General features: G+C 40.6%; 1 protein-coding gene across 1 annotated transcript in view; it reads left to right on the top strand.

Annotated features, from left to right (window-relative positions):
- The window catches only part of LOC110513809 (uncharacterized), a 158,917-nt gene that overhangs the window by 96,608 nt on the left and 41,893 nt on the right, over window positions 1-20,416 (top strand). The window contains 4 exon segments of the mRNA XM_090194580.1: window positions 520-617; window positions 751-928; window positions 5,231-6,003; window positions 18,752-18,808. Coding sequence (XP_090050706.1) covers window positions 520-617; window positions 751-928; window positions 5,231-6,003; window positions 18,752-18,808 — 1,106 coding nt within the window.

Genomic DNA, 20,416 nt, shown 5'->3' with positions numbered 1-20,416 from the left:
TTTAGAGAGGAAGAGGGTGCTATCTCAATAAACGTGAAGGAGGAAGACGTTTTGAGAGTGAAAAAGGAGGAGACAGAAGATCCGATTGACACCAGTGAGTACTGTCTTAAAAACAGGGACACAAACTGTGCAGTTGTTGAACTAATGTGGGGTTTTTAATGGGCATTCTTACTGTAGGAATTGTTAAATGGTCGATCTGCCATTGGTTCATATACTTTTGCGACTTTTCAGTTAGATGTATTGAATTCTCCATGTGGTCGACATTAAAGTTCCCCTCATCTAGTATAACAGTCTTTTAAAATTCAATATTGCTGCGTATGTTCTACTTAAAATATAAAAAAGGCACCCATTTTGTGGAACAACCCTTTTACATTTGCATCACAAATATGTTTTTAGGAAATCAAGATGAAAGTGGCCATTTTAGGCCCTTTTTAGACATATTCATGCCTCTTGTAAGACTCTGTGATTGCAATAGAAGATCATAAGTTTACCACCTGTTTAATGTTCTCATTCACACAGGAGAGAGACATGACTATCCTGGATCCTGTGGGGAGCCTCAACAACATCCTGATGCTGACGAGGCAGAGAAGAGTCTCTCCAGACCAGAACACCAGATGGTACAGCTTGGTCTGGTCTAGCATACAGCTTGCTTTATCGGCTTGGGCTGGGTTTCTGTAGAGCACTTTATGACAACAGTGACATCAGCATCCATAATGATGTGCATCTGTGTCCCCTCTTTATGGTTACTAGGACAACGCTAGCCCTTCCACCCTCCCGGAGTCCATGTGTCGTGCCTCTCCCAGTCGCACCTTACTGCTGGGTATGAAGAGGTTGTCTGTGCTGCTGGTGGACTTCAGGAAAACAACGGGGCTGAGGGGAACTGTGAGGGGAGGAGAAGAGATGAAAGGATCAGATTTGACTCATCAAAGTAAGTGCTGTAGTTTAGTTTGAACAAATACAACAGATCTGCCCATAGGTATCTGTTACCAGGACAACCAGTGGAGTTCTGTTAGTTGACAGGAAGATAGACTGGTGGATATGGATGTTATGAATATCATAACACTGAAAAAGGATTCTGCCAATGAAAAGAGAGAAACCAATTGACCATATAAAACCTTGATGAAAGTTAGCTTTAGAGAGAGAATTTCAAGATGATCCAAAAACTTATCCTTAAAACATTATGGATATTACATTGCCTGTCCCAGTCAACCCCCCTATCTTTACAAGACTGTTGAACAGGCAAACTAAACTCTAGACACTTAATTAATTAACTAATACTGAGGAAAGCTGTGATCAGGTTTATAGGGAAGGACATTCAATAAACACAGCACTTAAAAATGACTGTTTGGCTGAGAGAAATTGATGATGATAAAAATATTGTTTGGACTGTTTTGTTAGACTTCAGTGCGACTTTTGACATTATCGATCGTAGTCTGCTGCTGAAAAAACGTATGGCTTTAAACCCCCTGCTATATTGTGGATAAAGTGTTAAATGAAAAAAAGCTAACCTTTATTTAACTAGGCAAGTCGGTTAAGAACAAATTATTTTTTTCAATGACGACCTAGGACTGCCTTGTTCAGGGGCAGAACGACAGAGTTTTACCTTGTCATCTCGGTGATAAGATCCAGCAACCTTTTGGTTACTGGCCTACCGCTCTAACCACTAGGCTACCTGCCGTCCCAGAGCTACCTGTCTAACAGAACACAGAGAGTGTTCTTTAATGGAAGCCTGTACAACACAATCAAGGTAGAATCAGGAATTCCCCAGGGCAGCTGTTTGGCACCTACCTTTTTCAATCTTTACCAACGACATGCCAACGACATTTGAGTAAAGCCAGTGTGTGTCTGTATGCGGATGACTCAACACTGTACACGTCAGCTACCACGGAAACTGAAATGACAGCAACACTTAACAAAGAGCTGCAGTGAGTTTCAGAATGGGTGGCAAGGAATAAGTTAGTCCTAAATATTTCAGATTACCTTAAATTACATGGCCTACTATGCTAATTCTGTAGCGGTATTGTTAGAGGGGGGTAAAGAAATATTTTGTTGGAGCGCCAGGCAGGTATTGACCCTAGTTATTAAAGTTAGTTATTACCTGTTATAACATGATTATTATTAAATATTATTAAAACTGAAAGGATGAGAGTAGAATAGAGTAGCGCTTCCAGACACATTCTAAACATGGAGTCTTAAAGGAGGACTGTAGCATCTAATGATGAAACATTATGGAGTCTTAAAGGAGGGCTGTAGCATCTAATGATGAAACATTATGGAGTCTTAAAGGAGGACTGTAACATCTAATGATGAAACATTATGGAGTCTTAAAGGAGGACTGTAACACCTAATGATGAAACATTATGGAGTCTTAAAGGAGGACTGTAGCATCTAATGATGAAACATTATGGAGTCTTAAAGGAGGACTGTAGCATCTAATGATGAATTACTATGGAGTCTGATGCTTTAAAGGAGAAGTTTACCCAAAATCCAGAAACTCCTAGGTGATTCCATACATTGAAACTAGTCATGTGGATTTTTTCCCTCTCTCTCCCTGTAGTGCTGTACTGAAACAGCTGCTCTCCCTCTCTCTCTCCCTGTAGTGTTGTACTGAAACAGCTGCAAAACGTGACTCGTGACGTTGCTGGATGCGGGCCTCGCTCTGCTGCTTTGCCAGTTAATTTGTTATTTTATTACAGCTATGGCCTTTGTCTTTCACCTGGAGTTGTTTGTTTATGTCTGAGAAAAAAAAAACCTTTCAACTCATAAAACATGTACAAAATAAACTCAGCAAAAATATTTACGGATCTTTTTCAGGACCCTGTCTTTCAAAGAAAATTCATAAAAATCCAAATAACATCACAGATCTTCATTGTAAAGGGTTTAAACACTGTTTCCCATGCTTGTTCAATGAGCCATGAACAATTAATGAACATGCACCTGTGGAACGGTCGTTAACCTGATGGGAAAGGTGTTCCGCTAGCGGAACCCCACGACAACATTCCGCTGAAAAGGCAGCGAGCGAAATTCAAAAATATTTTTTTGAAATATGTAACTTATGTAATATGTAATACAGCAAATGAAAGATAAACATCTTGTTAATCTACCCATGGTGTCCAGATTTCAAAAATGATTTACAGCGAAAGCACAACATATGATTATGTTAACTCATAGCCAAGTCCTAAAAACACACAGCCATTTTTCCAGCCAAAGTTAGCAGTCACAAAAAGCAGAAATATAGATAAAATGAATCACTAACCTTTGAGGATCTTCATCAGATGACACTCATAGGACATCATGTTACACAATACATGTATGTTTTGTTCGATAATGTGCATATTTATATCCAAAATCTCAGTTTGCATTGGCGCGTTACGTGCAGAAATGTTTTGATTCCAAAACATCTGGTGAATTTCCCAGAAATACTCATAAACATTGATAAAAGATGCAAGTGTTATTCACAGAATTAAAGATGGACTTATCCTCTATGCATCCGCGGTGTCAGATTTTTAAAAAAACTTTACGGAAAAAGCATAATCTGAGAACGGCGCTCAGTACCCAAAAACAGCCAAAGACAACTCCGCCATCTTGGAGTCAACATTAGTTTGAAAAAACACTAAAAATATTCACTTACCTTTGATGATCTTCATCAGAAGGCACTCCTAGGAATCCCAGTTCGACAATAAATGACTAATTTGTTCCATAAAGCCCATTTAGCCACTTGTTGTTAGCGTGTTCAGCCCAGTAATCCATCTTCATGAGGCGCGACCATTTCCTCCATGACAAAAACTCAAAAAAGTTCCGTTGCAGGTCGTAGAAACAAGTCTGCAAAACATGTCTGCAATCAATCTTTAGGATGTTTTTAACATATCACCTATAAGGTTCCAACCGGAGAATTTCATTGTCTGAAGAAAAGCATTGGAACGGGAGCTAACTCTCTCGGGAGCGCGCGTCATGAGACCCAGGCTCTCTGCCAGACCACTCACTCAAATAGCTCCTATGAGCCCCTCCTTTATAGTTGAATCCTCAAAACAGGTTCTAAAGACGGTGACATCTAGTGGAAGCCATAGGAAGTGCAAGCACATCCATAACTATCAGGGATTTAAATAGGCACTGTTTTGAAATTCGACTTCTCACTTTCTGTTTGGATTTCTTCTCATGGCCTGCCATATGAGTTATGTTATACTCACAGGCATCATTCAAACAGTTTTAGAAACTTCAGTGTTTTCTATCCTGGTCTGGCGTCGTTATATGTGGTCTGTGGTTGTGAGGCCAGTTGGATATACTTCCAAATTCTCTAAAACGACATTGGAGACGGCTTCTGGTAGAGAATTGAACATTCAATTATCTGGTAACCGCTCTAGTGGATATTCCTGCAGTCAGCATGCCAATTGCACGCTCCCTCAAAACTTGAGACATCTGTGGCATTGTGTTGTGTGACAAAGCTGCACATTTTAGAGTGGCCTTTTGATATCCCCAGCACAAGGTGCACCTGTGTAATAATCAAGCTGTTCAATCAGCTTCTTGATATGCCACACCTGTCAGGTGGATGGATTATCTTGGCAGAGAATAAATGTTAACTAACAGGGATGTAAAAAATTCTGCAATCTTTTGTTTCAGCTCATGAAACATCCAACACTTTACATGTTGTGTTTATAATTTTGTTTATTGTAGTTACTATCAGTTTTAGGAACATCTTTCCAAATATTTCACCTTATTTTTTACTTTACCCAAAATATGACATCAGCGATAGTCAAAATGTTGAAAACCTGTGAACGTCTAAAACAAGAAATCGGGCCATTTAAACATTGTGTCGAACCCTTTCGACAAAGGGGAGATGTTACTGATGTGCTTTGTGTCTTCGAATTAAAAATTAGTTTTTGACTATCACACAAAATTACTTCTTTAGTTATTTTATGTTTAAGGAAGTGTGTAGGTCACATTCTGTATCATACAGCCATGAAAGTTATATATTTAGAACCACCTGTTCAATTGGAATATAGCAAACTCTGTGTCTTCAGTGTGCTAGAACTGTTTAGTTTTTTGTGTTCTGACTTGTAAAACAGGATGAATAAAATAAGTAGTGTAAACATATAAGTAATTACCAGGAAGCTCTACATGTGTTTTGCCTCAGGTTATTGAGAGATCTGGGATTTACTCTCGTAGCACTGTTGTTTTATGATGTGGAGATTTCATTTGGGTCTCTATTTAAAAAAAACACTGTCTTTGGCAGGAGAAAGACCAGACTCAGAGGAACCAGAGCCAGGGACGTCCAAACCAGCAAGACGCCACCAGTGCTCCCACTGTGGAAAGGGTTGGAACAAGTTAAGTGAGCTTAAACGACATGAGATAATACACACAGGGGAAAAGCCTTATGACTGCTTCCAGTGTGGAAAGAGTTTTAAAGATTTAGGGAACCTGAAACGACATGAGAGAATTCACACAGGGGAGAAGCCTTACCACTGCTCCCAGTGTGGCAAGTTTTTCAACCAGTCAGGGGAGCTGAAACGGCACGAGAGAATTCACACAGGGGAGAAGCCTTACCACTGCTCCCAGTGTGGCAAGTTTTTCAACCAGTCAGGGGAGCTGAAACGGCACGAGAGAATTCACACAGGGGAGAAGCCTTACCACTGCTCCCAGTGTGGAAAGAGTTTTAACCTTTTAGGGAACCTGATACGGCATGAGAGAATACACACAGGGGAGAATCCTTTCTACTGCTCCCAGTGTGGAAAGTGTTTCAACTGGTTAGGGGATCTGAAAGGGCATGAGAGAATACACACAGGGGAGAAGCCTTTTTACTGCTCCCAGTGTGGAAAGTTTTTCAGCCAGTCAGGGGGGCTGAAACATCATGAGAGAATTCACACAGGGGAGAAGCCTTACCACTGCTCCCAGTGTGGAAGGAGTTTTAGCCAGAAAAACAACCTGAACCAACACGAGAAAATACAAAGAGGGGAAATGCATTACCACTCCTCCCTGGGTGCAAAGCATTTGCCCATTAAGGAAGCCTGAAAGAACATGACACAGAGGAGAAGGCTTTACAGAAGCTCAGACTTTGGGAAAACATATTACTCATAACAATCACTTAAACGTCATTAGAGAATCCACACAGGAAAGAGAAATTACTTCTCTTAGCATGTATATTTCACATCTCATTGACCTACAATTCATCAGAGAACATACACAGTGCACCTGTTGTCTTATATTGTTGACTGATAATGTGTTTACCTGTTTTTACCAGATGAAATTGCTTCTTCCAATTATTGATAAACATGTACCTGTTAAGAAACTGACTGTTAGAACTGTTAAGGCTCAGAAGCCAAAGAAATTCCCCTACCCAAGAGTGGTAAAGCGGCCTTTACTGGTTCTAACAGCAGACCTATAAACTTGCTGCCAGCTCTTAGCAAACTGTTGGGGAAAAAATGGTTTGAACAAATACACAGACTTTCAGCATGCTTATAGAGAAGGGCACTCAACATGTACTGCATTGACACAAATGTCTGATGATTGGTTGAGTGAAATTGATAAGAAGATTGTGGGAGCTCTATTGTTAGATTTCAGTGCAGCCTTTGATATTATTGACCATAACCTGTTGTTTAGGAATGTTTTTGCTATGGCTTTTCAACCTCTGCCATAATGTGGATTCAGAGCTATCTATCTAATAGAACTCAGAGGGTTTTTAATGGAAGCTTCTCTAATGTCAAACATATGAAGTGTGATGTACCGCAGGGCAGCTCTCTAGGCCCTCTACTCTTTTCTATTTTTACCAATGGCCTGCCACTGGCATTAAACAAAGCATGTGTGTCCATGTATGCTGATGATTCAACGATATAAGCACCAGCAACTTGAGGAGACTAAATTACTTGGCATTACTTAGATTGTAAACTGATATTATCTGTTTGATACTGCTGTACTGTTGGACTTAGAAGCACAAGCATTTCACTACACTCACAATAACATCTGCTAACCATGTGTATGTGACCAATAACACCTGCTAAACATCTGTATGTGACCAATAACATCTGATAACCATGTGTATGTGACCAATAACATCTGCTAACCATGTGTATGTGACCAATAACATCTGCTAACCATGTGTATGTGACCAATAACATCTGCTAACCATGTGTATGTGACCAATAACATCTGCTAACCATGTGTATGTGACCAATAACATCTGCTAACCATGTGTATGTGACCAATAACATCTGCTAACCATGTGTATGTGACCAATAACATCTGCTAACCATGTATATGTGACCAATAACATCTGCTAACCATGTGTATGTGACCAATAACATCTGCTAACCATGTGTATGTGACCAATAACGAAGAAGACCATCAAAATGTATTGGAAAGGAGCATCAATGTCAACACATGCACTTTCACCACCCTGTGAAGTTCATAATTTATTTAATCTGTAGCCTAATAAACTGCATGGGTTCCCAAGTCGTTGTGGGAGGACCACACAATATATAATCACGTGACTCCAAGTTAACTAAGATATGATCGTTATTAAATCAATATTTCTGCATAAAGGATTAATGCCGCCATTTCTCATTTATACATTTTTACTGACACAAAAAGACCTCACCATGTCAAACGAAGTAACAAATCGTCTGTCGGCATTTAGAAAAGTATACAGTCATATCCTGTTTCCATCAGCCCGGTCATTACTTTGGAAATGGTTGGATCAATATCCACCTTCATGATATGGATGAAGCCTGATTTGGAATGTCTGAGTAGTTCTATCTGATGTCATAATACACCCCTCCGATAATCAAGTGATGTTCAGATGTGATGCATTTGCTCCATTGTTTACATTTAAGTTGGAGGCCCACTCTGATGATGTATGTATTACATAGTGGGGCTTTAAATGAAAAGTATGGTGACATGTTAGTGTGGCTTATAATGAATAGGATTATTAATCATAAACTCCTATAGCAACAATACACTGTGGCTTTGACTTCAAGAAGAGAACGGGCTGATGGGTGGTGGTGCTACTCTATAGGTAAGGCTGTCCAATATAAATGTTCAATACACACAATAGGTTGATCGGTAGCTAGTTAGCTGCTACGTCTTTAGCCGGACAGCTAGCTAACATGGCTAGCTATCAACAAAGTCAAAATGGACTCCAGGCCTGGTGGTGGCAGTAGTGCAAATACAACCACTGTTTACCGGAGCTTCCTGAGTGAAAAATAATTTGGCTATATAAAGAGGGCACGACAAACCCTAATCCCCCTCAGGAGACTGAAAAGGTTTGGCATGGGTCCTCAGATCACAACGCAGGGCCAGACGGATTACCAGGACGTGTACTCCGAGCATGCGCTGACCAACTGGCAACTGTCTTCACTGACATGTTCAACCTCTCCCTGTCTGTAATACCAACATGTTTCAAGCAGACCACCATAGTCCCTGTGCCCAAGGACACCAAGGTAACCTACCTAAATGACTACCGACCCATGTCACTCACGTATGTAGCCATGAAGTGCTTTGAAAGGCTGGTCATCTCTGTGAAGATGGGAGAACCTTCCAGAAGGACAACCACCTCTGCAGCACTCTGCCAGTCTGGCCTTTATGGTAGAGTGGCCAGACGGAAGCCACTCCTCAGTAAAAGGCACATGACAGCCCACTTAGAGTTTGCCAAAAGGCACCCAAAAGATTCTCAGACCATGAGAAACAGGATTCTCTGTTCTGATGAAATCAAGATTGTACAATGGCCTGAATGCCAAGCGTGACGTCTGGAGGAAACCTGGCACCCTCCCTACGGTGAAGCATGGTGGTGGCAGAATTATGCTGTGAGGATGTTTTTCAGCGGCAGGGACTGGAAGGCTAGTCACAATTGAGGCAAAGATGAACAGAGTAAAGGACAGAGAGATCCTTGATGAAAACCTGCTCCAGAGATCTCAGGACCTCAAACTGGGGCGAAGGTTCACCTTCCAACAGGACAACGACCCTAAGCACACAGCCAAGATAACACAGGAGTGACTTCAGGACAAGTCTCTGAATGTCCTTGAGTGGCCCAGCCAGAGCCCGGACTTAAACCTGATCGAACATCTCTGGAGAGACCTGAAAATAGCTGTGCAGCAACATTCCCAATCCAACCTGACAGAGTTTGAGAGGATCTGCAGAGAAGAATGGGAGAAGCTACCCAAATACAGGTGTGCCAAGCTTGTGTTGTCATACCCAAGAAGGCTTGAGGCTGTAATCACTGCCAAACGTGCTTCAACAAAGTACAGAGTAAAGGGTCTGACGTCGGTGTAACGTAACAAAATCTGGATTTCCGAATGCTGTCCTCTCCAAATGTAGCTGTATTTTATTGGTTGGAATTGTTTTAAGATGGCCATACTGTGGATTATTTAGCTGTTTGATGTTTAATTCTAGGACCCCTTTAGGTATAAATATATATATATATATATGTGTGTAATACCAGTCAAAAGTTTGGACACTTCAAAACCTTAGTCCTTAAAAAAAAAGAAAAATCCAGTTATAAACGTGTTTTCAATGCATTTCTATGGGCAATATTAGTAAAGCCCAAATTCAATATTTAATTTATTTATTTATATGTATATACACTACCAGTCAAAAGTTTGGACACACCTACTCATTCCAGAGATTTTATTTTATAGAATCATGTAGTAACAAAAAAAGTGTTAAACAAATCTGAATATATTTGATGCTTGAGAGTCTTCAAAGTAGCCACCCTTTGCCTTGATGACAGCTTTGCACTCTTGGTAATGTAGAAAAAAGTTAAAATAAAGAAAAACCCTACAATGAGTAGGTGTGTCCAAACTTCTGACTGGTACTGAATATATATTTATATATATATATTTAAATCAAATATTGAATTTGGGCTTTACTAATATTGCCCATAGAAATGCATTGAAAAACACATTTAATAACTGGAAAAAAATACATATATTTGTTTTAAGTAATAAGGTTTTGAAGTGTCTGTCCTATATCTAGGCGATATAAGAAAGCTCAGGTAATATTTTATATTGTTTTACATATATTTAACCCCTTATTTTGAGGGGCACAAAACTACCTCCGTACTTCCATTTGTGTGTATAGGTTACCTTCAAATGAGTTCCGATGATCAACATAGAGAACACACTTTCACAACCCTCCCAAACCTCTCTACAACATCCCCAACAAACACCTTCACAACCCTCCCAAACCTCTCTACAACATCCCCAACAAACACCTTCACAACCCTCCCAAACCTCTCTACAACATCCCCAACAAACACCTTCCAAAACCTCTCTACAACATCCCCAACAAACACCTTCACAACCCTCCCAAACCTCTCTACAACATCCCCAACAAACACCTTCACAACCCTCCCAAACCTCTCTACAACATCCCCAACAAACACCTTCCAAAACCTCTCTACAACATCCCCAACAAACACCTTCACAACCCTCCCAAACCTCTCTACAACATCCCCAACAAACACCTTCCAAAACCTCTCTACAACATCCCCAACAAACACCTTCACAACCCTCCCAAACCTCTCTACAACATCCCCAACAAACACCTTCCAAAACCTCTCTACAACATCCCCAACAAACACTTTCACAACCCTCCCAAACCTCTACAACATCCCCAACAAACACCTTCACAACCTTCCCAAACCTCTCTACAACATCCCCAACAAACACCTTCACAACCCTCCCAAACCTCTCTACAACATCCCCAACAAACACCTTCACAACCCTCCCAAACCTCTCTACAACATCCCCTACAAACACCTTCCCAAACCTCTCTACAACATCCCCAACAAACACCTTCACAACCCTCCCAAACCTCTACAACATCCACAAACACCTTCACAACCCTCCCAAACCTCTCTACAACATCCCCTACAAACACCTTCCCAAACCTCTCTACAACATCCCCTACAAACACCTTCACAACCCTCCCAAACCTCTCTACAACATCCCCAAACACCTTCACAACCCTCCCAAACCTCTCTACAACATCCCCTACAAACACCTTCACAACCCTCCCAAACCTCTCTACAACATCCCCTACAAACACCTTCACAACCCTCCCAAACCTCTCTACAACATCCCCAACAAACACCTTCACAACCCTCCCAAACCTCTCTACAACATCCCCAACAAACACCTTCACAACCCTCCCAAACCTCTCTACAACATCCCCAACAAACACCTTCACAACCCTCCCAAACCTCTCTACAACATCCCCAACAAACAACTTCACAACCCTCCCAAACCTCTCTACAACATCCCCAAACACCGCCACAACCCTCACAAACGTCTCTACAACATCCTGACATCTGAAGATATCAGTGGTCACTCTTCATCAAGAGCAGGTATGATGAATCTCTCATCTCAGACATTACAACTAATGTGCTGTGAGATTAAATGCTGTAATGTTGGAGGAAATCAATTGTAACTGTTCATGCAATGGACAAATCTTTCTCTCTCTAGATTGTCCTGGTGCAGGACAGAGTCAGAGTGCTGGTAATTTTCATGTCTACTGATTTCAATGGTGTCAGAAGTGAGAAGTGATGCGTAGCACCAGATTTAGCCAACAGCTCATTTACATCTGTCCAAGGGAAGATTTGAGGCCATCTAGATGTGTCTCTCTGAGGCCCACCGGAAGTGATGCAACATTTGAGGTTTTGTAGAGAGCTGCTGCTGACACCATGTCCTCTGTTGCTATGACCTCTGATCACTTTCTTACTCAGTCTCTCCTTTATTATGTATCTTCTGTCTGTCAGCTGACAGACCCTACCAACCAACTGACAGACCCTACCAACCAACTGACAGACCCTACCAACCAACTGACAGACCCTACCAACCAACTGACAGACCCTACCAACCAATTGACAGAACCTACCAACCAACTGACAGACCCTACCAACCAACTGACAGACCCTACCAACCAGCTGACCAACCTTTCAACCTACCTTACCTTATTAAAATCCTTTTCGGGTTACTTTGTGCAATTTCCACCTGAAGACATACCCTAATCTAACAGCCTGTAGCTCAGGCCCAGAAGCAAGGATATGCAAATTCTTGGTACCAAAGAAAACACTCTGAAGTTTGTGTAAATGTGAATTGAATGTAGGAGAATATAACACAATAGATCTGGTAGAAGAAAATACACAGGTGTTTCTCTGTTCTTTTAATGTTGTCGCATCTTTAAAATAAACAAGAACAGCCAAACATTTAGTTATGATACTGGGGCTAATTTCAAATAAGAACATAAGTAGGCAACAGTATTTGACCAAAGTTTCAGACAGATACCTTCAGGAATGAGTGAGGTACATGCCATTGAGCATGAAGTCACCCAGGTGTCCCTCACAATGTACCCAAGTGGCCGAATTGGAACATCGAAACATTGATGCAAATAACTATATACAAAATACAAAAAATTATTCAAACATACCTGGAAAAATTGAAGAAAAAAAATGAATATTTAAAAAAATGGAAAATAACAAGGGTAACTATTTACACTCAATGTTCAATAATGTGAAGACCCTCTACACAATATTGTGCTGCTGATGCCATAGCCCATAGCAGTCTCTTTCTGCTGTGAAGCAGAGGGTCACTGAACAGGTGGTGCAGCCGACAGAGGATTTCTTTTTGCAAAGAGCACAACGAAGCCTCCTTACTAAGCCCCTTTTGCACTCATTCCTGCCTGCAATAAGGAATTTAAGCATGTGCACACCACTGGTTGAAGGAGCAGAAGGGACAGAGGTAGAGGGGAATGAAGGTGCTACAGTGCTGTAGCTAGCAAGCTCCTGGATGAGCTGCTCCCTGAATGCTAGCTGTGAGATGGGGGGCTGTCCACAGCTCTTGGCCATTTCCTTCTGGAGGATGAAGGCATTCACCACAGCAATGTCAATGAAATGATAAAACAATGTCTTGTACCATTTCATGTTTTTGTGGAGAACATTATAGTATCCTATCAGCGCATATGATAGGCCCACACCTCCCCCCATGCTCTTGTTGTAGTCCTTTACTGCAGTTGGAATGGGGACATTTTTGGTGGTCCATGCCCCTGAAGCGTCCTTCACACGCCTGACGACGTGATCACCACTGAAGGACTTGTGGATAGTGGAGCACATCGCCATCTCTCTGGTGTCCATCCACTTCACAAACAGCAGGCCATCTTCACGGATCCATCTCATGGTACCCCGCTCAGCCTGCTTAGGCATGTCGTTCACCCTGGTTTTCGGAAAGCCCACTCTGTTGGTCTGAATGGTGCCACAGGCCCACATCTCCAGCTTCCTCAGGTCTGTGAACAGGGTAGGGCTTGTGTAAAAGTTATTCACAAACAGTTTGTAGCCCTTCCCTAGCAGCTGAAAATCTAATAACTGCATAACGGAGTCATAGCTAAATCCCTTACCGGTCGCACAACTGTTCTTACCCTCATAGACAAAAAAATTGCACGTGTATGCACTCGCAGAATCGGCCAAAACAAACAGTTTGTAACCCAATTTAGTCGGTTTGTTACGCATGTAGTGTTTTAGGCCATTTCTGGCCTTTGAGGCTACCATCCTCTCATCTATGGAAAGGTTCTGGGCAGGCTGAAAATAGGTTTTGCAGGCCTCAATGATGTCGAGGTAGAGAGGTTTAATTTTGCAGAGCTTATCAAACCTTGCCGTGCCTCGTTTCGTCTCGTTGTCCTTATCAACTTCTGGGTCACTGATATGAAGCGTCCCTGAGATTGTCAGAAACCTTTTGCACGACATGACCGTGGTGGGGAAAGGCAGTTGATAGAGGGGTGCAGATTTCCAGTAGTCCTTCAGGGTTTTTAGCTTCACAAGACCCATGTAAATGACCATAGAGAAGTAACAAAAAAGATCTGACCTGGAAATGGGCTTCCATGTCTCTTTCTTGCCTTCCTGCTTCTTAGCTCCGTACTTATTAGTGTTCAACACCAGGGAATCAACAACTGCCGAGGTGAAAAACAGCTGAAAAAGTTGCATGGGGCTGTAATTGGCGTTCATGTCCAGCTGAGGACCTGGTGGCCTCTTTGGTCTGAAAATTGGAGGCGGTGGAGCCACATCCTCCTCCAGCACAGAGTGCCAACGACCCTCCTCCGCACTGCCAGCAGGTTCCACACTTCCCTTCCTCCGCTTCTTTGTCACCGGCTCCACACCTCTTGATGGCCGGGCGGATGGACCAGCTTCAGTGGGGGATTTGCACCTTGGCAGTATGGGCTCCCAATCAGAATCGCTGGGACTGTGAAATAAAGACACAGATTATATATAGAGTAAGTAAACATCCACTAAGGTGAGGTGTTGTATTTTATCTAAACATGGAATGGACATGTAAAAATATATGTAATATATACAGACACACAGATACACCCACAATGTAGAGCAATGTGTACTTTATACATATGTGTACTTTATATTTCATGTCATATTTTATATCTGGCAAAAAATATAAAAATATCTCAAACAACTCAAATGAATAATATTTAATATGATTCATTTCAAACAACGTTACTCACCAATCCAACACAGAATCTTCTCCATTTAGAGTGAAAAGAATAGTCACTGTCTGGTCTGACTCATCTTGTAGTAATTCACTCTCACTATCTCTATCAATCTCATCAATGATATTGTGTAGATCTGTATACTTTGTCTTCGATTTTAAAGATTTACTTGCCATAATTATTCTCTGAAATGCTGCACGTAACCAGCTTGGCTGCCTCGTAGAGTTTTCAATGGCGAATGGTTGAACGATCAATCATATCATTGCGCAATTAGGTCATTGTTTGCCGTGTTTATATCAGTTCCTTTCGGTCAATATGTCCCGGAAAAGAACCATGAAGTGTGGTTGTTTTACTAACAAACAGAGGAATGCAATGAAACCAAACATGACTCGATAAACGTCCGTTTAGATTGAGTAATTACATCGAACGTTACGTCCAAAGTTGAAAGACACGGAATTTACGACAAGTGTTTCCTGTTAGGCTATAAAAATTGATTATATCGAACAAAACGACACTATAGTTTTGTCGTGACCTTTAGTGTTGCTAAAAGAAGAAGATCTTCAAAAGGTAATTGATGAATTTTATTGCTATTTCTGATCAATAATCACATTTGCAGTAAAGCTTTTTGAATTCTGACATGGTGGCTAGATTAACCAGAGGTTTAGCTTTCACTTGGTGTATTGCACTTCTGATTTAATTGAAGTTAAATATTTATAATAATGACATTTCGGGCAATTTTTGTTGAAACGTTTCCCTAGAGGAACGCCTGTCCTAGACAGGTTTTTAAACTGTCTGCTACTCAGGTCCATAAGCTAGGGTATGCATATAATTAGTAGATTTGGGTAGAAAACTAAAGTTTCCAAAACTTAAAATAATGTCTGCGAGTATAACAGAATGGATATGGCAGGTGAAAACGAGGAAAATCCAACCAGGAAGTACTATTATTTTGAAAGGCTGTTTTTCCATTGAAAGCCTATCCACCATACAAAGACTTAGGACCCAATTCATGAGCTCTATGGCTTCCTCTACATGTGACCAGTGTTTAGGCATTGTTTCAGGCTTTTACTCTGAAAAGTGAGGGCGATACAGCACTTTCAATGAGAGGACAGTGGAAATTTCCAGACATGAGCCAAGCGCGTCTTTCTTGTTTCTCCTTTTCTATTGACAAAGCTTTTCTCCGGTTGAAATATTATTTAATTATTTATGACAAAAACAACCTGAGGATTGAAGATGTCCCTTGGGGGTATCCGTACCTATGTAGGACATGCGAGGGTTAGGTTAATAAACAGGCTGGAGCTAGAACCTCGTTGTTGCGCGTCCTTATTTTAGATCATACTACATGGTGTCAGAGGTGGTTGTGAAATTCACATAAATGTGAAGGACCAAGTAATTCATACATTCAGACTGTTTCAAAGCAGGGAGGGGATAGTGTTGGCGATAAAACAGCGCATATCATCATTTTGCGTTATTTTTGGGTTTGCGACTCCAAGTTCAACGGGCTCTGGAGCAAACACGGACAGGCCAGTGGCTTGTGCTGACGGATTTCGCATTAGTCCCCCGGAGAATTTCAAAACTGGCGCTTTGATGAGCCCAGTTAGATAGCAAATGTTCCTTTTTTCCAAAAATAATATTTTTGTAGCCGAAATAACTCCGTTAGTTCTTCACGTTTGGCTGAGAATTCGACCGGAAATTGTGGTCACGACAAACATGGCAAACGTTGTTTATAATCAATCCTCAAGGTGTTTTTCAAATATCTATTCGATAATATATCAACCGGGACAGATGGCTTCTTAGTAGGAAAGAGAGAATCAATGGCCGCATTTGTCTTTTAAGCGCAAAACACTGAGAGACTCCAGCTGACCACTGACGCAATGTTGACGTTCAAGCTAATTTTTCAAAATAAAAGCCTGAAACTATGTATTGTGACACTAGACACATTAGGGAAGCCATAGAAAAAGGAATCTGGTTGATATCTCATTCACTGCTCAATAGGGACGCATAGGAACGCAGAGCTTTCTAAATAAGAGTCCCTTCCTGCAATATCAGTTCTGTTATGCTCAGACAATATTTTTACAGTTTGAAAATGTAGAGTGTTTTCTATCCTAAGCTGTCAATTATATGCATATTCTAGCATCTTGTCCTGACAAAATAGCCTGTTTACTTTGGGAACGTTATTTTTCCAAAAATGAAAATACTGCCCCCTAGATTCAACAGGTTAACTACAGTGCCGTTAAAGACTATTTTGAAACGCATTTTGTAGGGAGACACGACATTATTTTTGAGAGAGCGAGGTTTAATATACAGGAGCAGAGTGAAACCACCGACAGTTTTATCACAGCTGTTCACAAACTACATTATCGAACAAAACAAACATTTATTGTTTAACATGGAGACCTGGGAGTGACACCAGATGATCAGAGGTAAGTGATTCATTTTAATCGCTATTTCTGACTTTTGTGACACCTCTCCTTGGTTGGAAAAAGGCTGTATGGTTCTGTGTCTAGGGGCTGACCTAACAACTGTTTGGTGTGCTTTCGCCGTAAAGCCTATTTGAAACAGGACAATATGGCTGGATTTACAACAAGTTTATCTTTAAAATGGTGTATAATACTTGTATGTTTGAGGAATTTTAATGATGGGATTTCTGTTGTTTTTAATCTGGCGCCCTGCAATTTCACTGGCTGTTGTCGAGGTGGGACGCACTTGTACCAGAGAGGTTAACAAGAAATTTGTGGAGTGGTTGAAAAACGAGTTTTAAGGACTCCAAACTAAGTGTATGTAAACTTTGACTGTGTGTGTGTGTGTGTGTATATATAAATAAATATGCAACCATTTAAACAACTGTATTAGCATGAGAAGTAAAAACTTTTTTACTTACTGATCAAAAAGTGGATCTTCTCCGTCCAAAAACATTTCTTCCACGCTGGAATCAAAACTCTGGTCACCCTCAGAGTCCTCATCCATTCCTTCTGTGTCACTCTCCTGGTCAATTTCTGCAATAATATCATCAAAATGATTATACTTGGACTGAGATTTAGCTTTTCCACTCTTAGTAACCATGTTTAACTTTTTCAGACTTGAGAAGTCTGTAGAAGAGAACGAACTGCTGTGAAATGTAAACTACCGTGCATCTGGTTTCCTTTCACCAGAGAATGAACTCTGTTGTGCACAGCTCTAGCACGATGGCTGTTTGTCCTACAAACGGTGTTCACATACTGCTGGAAATCCCAGCTCATTGGCTATCTAGCTAGGTTTCAAAACGATAGGTGGTCATTGGTCCAAGAACCTTCATGGGCTAATTCAGGTCTTGTATAGCCAATACGTAATGTAGAATTATGAAACATGTTTGGTTGCCTTCTAGAGTGTCTGAGGATTGCACAGAAACCGAACTTGATCATGTTAAGCTATGTTTGATTGCAAACAAAATTTGATTTCAAAAAATTGTTTTGTTAAAAGTTGAAAGAGTCGGAATTCATGCAGAATACTGTTTAAAACACGGATCGTGTTAGGATATACATGTCCTTTTGTCAATTAAAATAACATTAAATTTATCATAAATACAGTGTAGACATTGCTAATGTTGTAGCGGAAAATGGCTGATTATCTACATAGAGGCCCATTAATATCTACATAGAGGCCCATTATTATCTACATAGAGGCCCATTATTATCTACATAGAGGCCCATTATCAGCAACCATCAGTCCTGTGTTCCAATGGCACTTTGTGTTAGCTAATCCAAGTTTATCATTTTAAAATGCGAATCGAACATTAGAAAACGCTTTTGCAATTATTTTAGCACAGCTGAAAACTGTTGTTCTGATTAAAGAAGCAATAAAACTGGTCTCCTGTAGACCCGTTGAGTATCTGGAGCATCAGCATTTGTGGCTTTGATTGTCGATGTTATTTTAATGGACCAAAAACATGATTTTCTTTCAAAAACAAGGACATTTCTAAGTGACCCCAAACTTTTCAACGGTAGTGTATATATAGAAATACATGTTTAAAATTTGCATCAATTGATTGGTGAAAAGAACAGGTGGCTAAGTCAAACAAGATTTTTATTAGTCTGGGACAGCCCCACTGGTAAAAGATACTAGTCCATCTTCATGTCAACTAACAGAACTCCGCTGGTTGTCCTGGTAACAGATACCAGTGGGAAGATCTATTATATTTGTTCAAACTAAACTACAGCACTTACTTTGATGAGTCAAATCTGATCCTTTCTTCTCTTCTCCTTCTCTCACAGTTCCACTCAGCCCTGTTGTTTTCCTGCAGTCCACCAGCAGCACAGACAACCTCTTCCTACCCAGCAGTAAGGTGCTACCGGAAGAGGTACGAAACGGGGACTCCGGGAGGGAGGAGGGGCTAGCATTGTCCTGGTAACCATAAAGAGGGGACACAGACGCATATCATTATGGAAGCTGATGTCACTGTTGAAAAAGTGCTTTACAGAAGCCCAGACCAGACCCTGAGAGCAAGCTGTACGCAAGACCAAACCAAGCTGTACCATCTGGTGTTCTGATCTGGGGAGACTCTTCTCTACTTCGTCAGCATCAGGATGTTGTTGAGGCTCCCCAGAGGATCCACAATAGTCATGTCTGTCTCCTGTGTGAATGAGAACATCAAAAATATGGTAAACTTATCAACTTCTATTGCAATCACAGAGTCTTACAGGAGGAATGAATACATATCCACTTTAATTGTGTTTTTTATATATTTGTGATCAGTGGTGTAAAGTACTTCAGTAAAAAATACTTTAAAGTACTATTTAAGTAGCTTTCCGGGGAATCTGTACTTTACTATTTTTGACTAATTGTACTTTTACTTCACTACATATATAAAAAAAATGTACTTTTTACTCCATACATTTCCCTGACACCAAAAAGTACTCATTACATTTCGAAGGCTTAGCAGGACAGGAAAATGGTCCAATTCACTCACTAATCAAGAGAACATCCCTGGTAATCATTACTGGCTCTGATCTGGCGGACTCACTAAACACACGTTTCAATTGTAGATTGTCAGAGAGTTGGAGTGTGTCCCTGGCTATCCGTCAATAAAATAAAAACAAACAAGAAAATGGCACCATCTGGTTTGCTTAATATAAGGAATTTGAAATGATTTATATACTTTTGATACTTCAGTATATTTTAACTTTTACTCAAGTAGTATTTTACTGTGTGGCTCACTTTTACTTGGCTACTTTTCCCAACACTGTGATGCAAATGTAAAAGGGCCGTTCCACAAAATGGGTGCATTTTGCATCCACTTGATATTTTAAGTAGAAATGCAGTGTATACTATATTTTAAAACCCGGCTATACTAGAATAAGTGCACTTTAATATAGACCACATAGAGAATTCAATAAATCCATTTTTGAAGTTCCAAATACATGTAGCAATGGCAGATTGCCCCTTAATAAACAACTCCTACAGTACTGAACAACATATTCAAGTGTAGAACTCCAGTATAATGCCCCTTTAAAAACAACTGCATAGTTTGTGCCCGTTTTTAAGACAGTACTCACTGGTGGTAATCGGATCTTCAGTCTCATTTTTCACTCCCAAAACGTCTTCCTCTTTTATTGAGATATCCTCCTCTTTTACTCCAAAAGGGTCTTCCTCCTCTTTCAATTTTACGGCATCTTCCTCCTTTTTGATTCTGAAAGCTTCTACCTCTTTTTCCACTTTGACAACCTCGTTCCCATATTCCTCTTTCACTGTAATATCATCCTCTTGTTTCAATGTGATAGCCTCCTTATTCATTCTTCAAGCTTCTTTGCCTCCTTTCACCAGTTTCTTTCTCCGTCTAGATGAGTGAGTTTATGCTCCGGGAGATTAGCCTAGTGCAGTATCAATGTAACACATTTGCTAATTTAACAAGCAAATTACGTTTAAATGAACCAGTAGATATGTAAACAGAATTATGTTGAAAACACTA

The sequence above is a fragment of the Oncorhynchus mykiss genome, chromosome 13 (genome assembly GCF_057628025.1).
Source record: "Oncorhynchus mykiss isolate SJ-2025 chromosome 13, ASM5762802v1, whole genome shotgun sequence".
NCBI lineage: Eukaryota > Metazoa > Chordata > Actinopteri > Salmoniformes > Salmonidae > Oncorhynchus > Oncorhynchus mykiss.
Note: the sequence above shows the minus strand (reverse complement) of the source record. Positions and strands in the feature narration are given on the sequence as shown.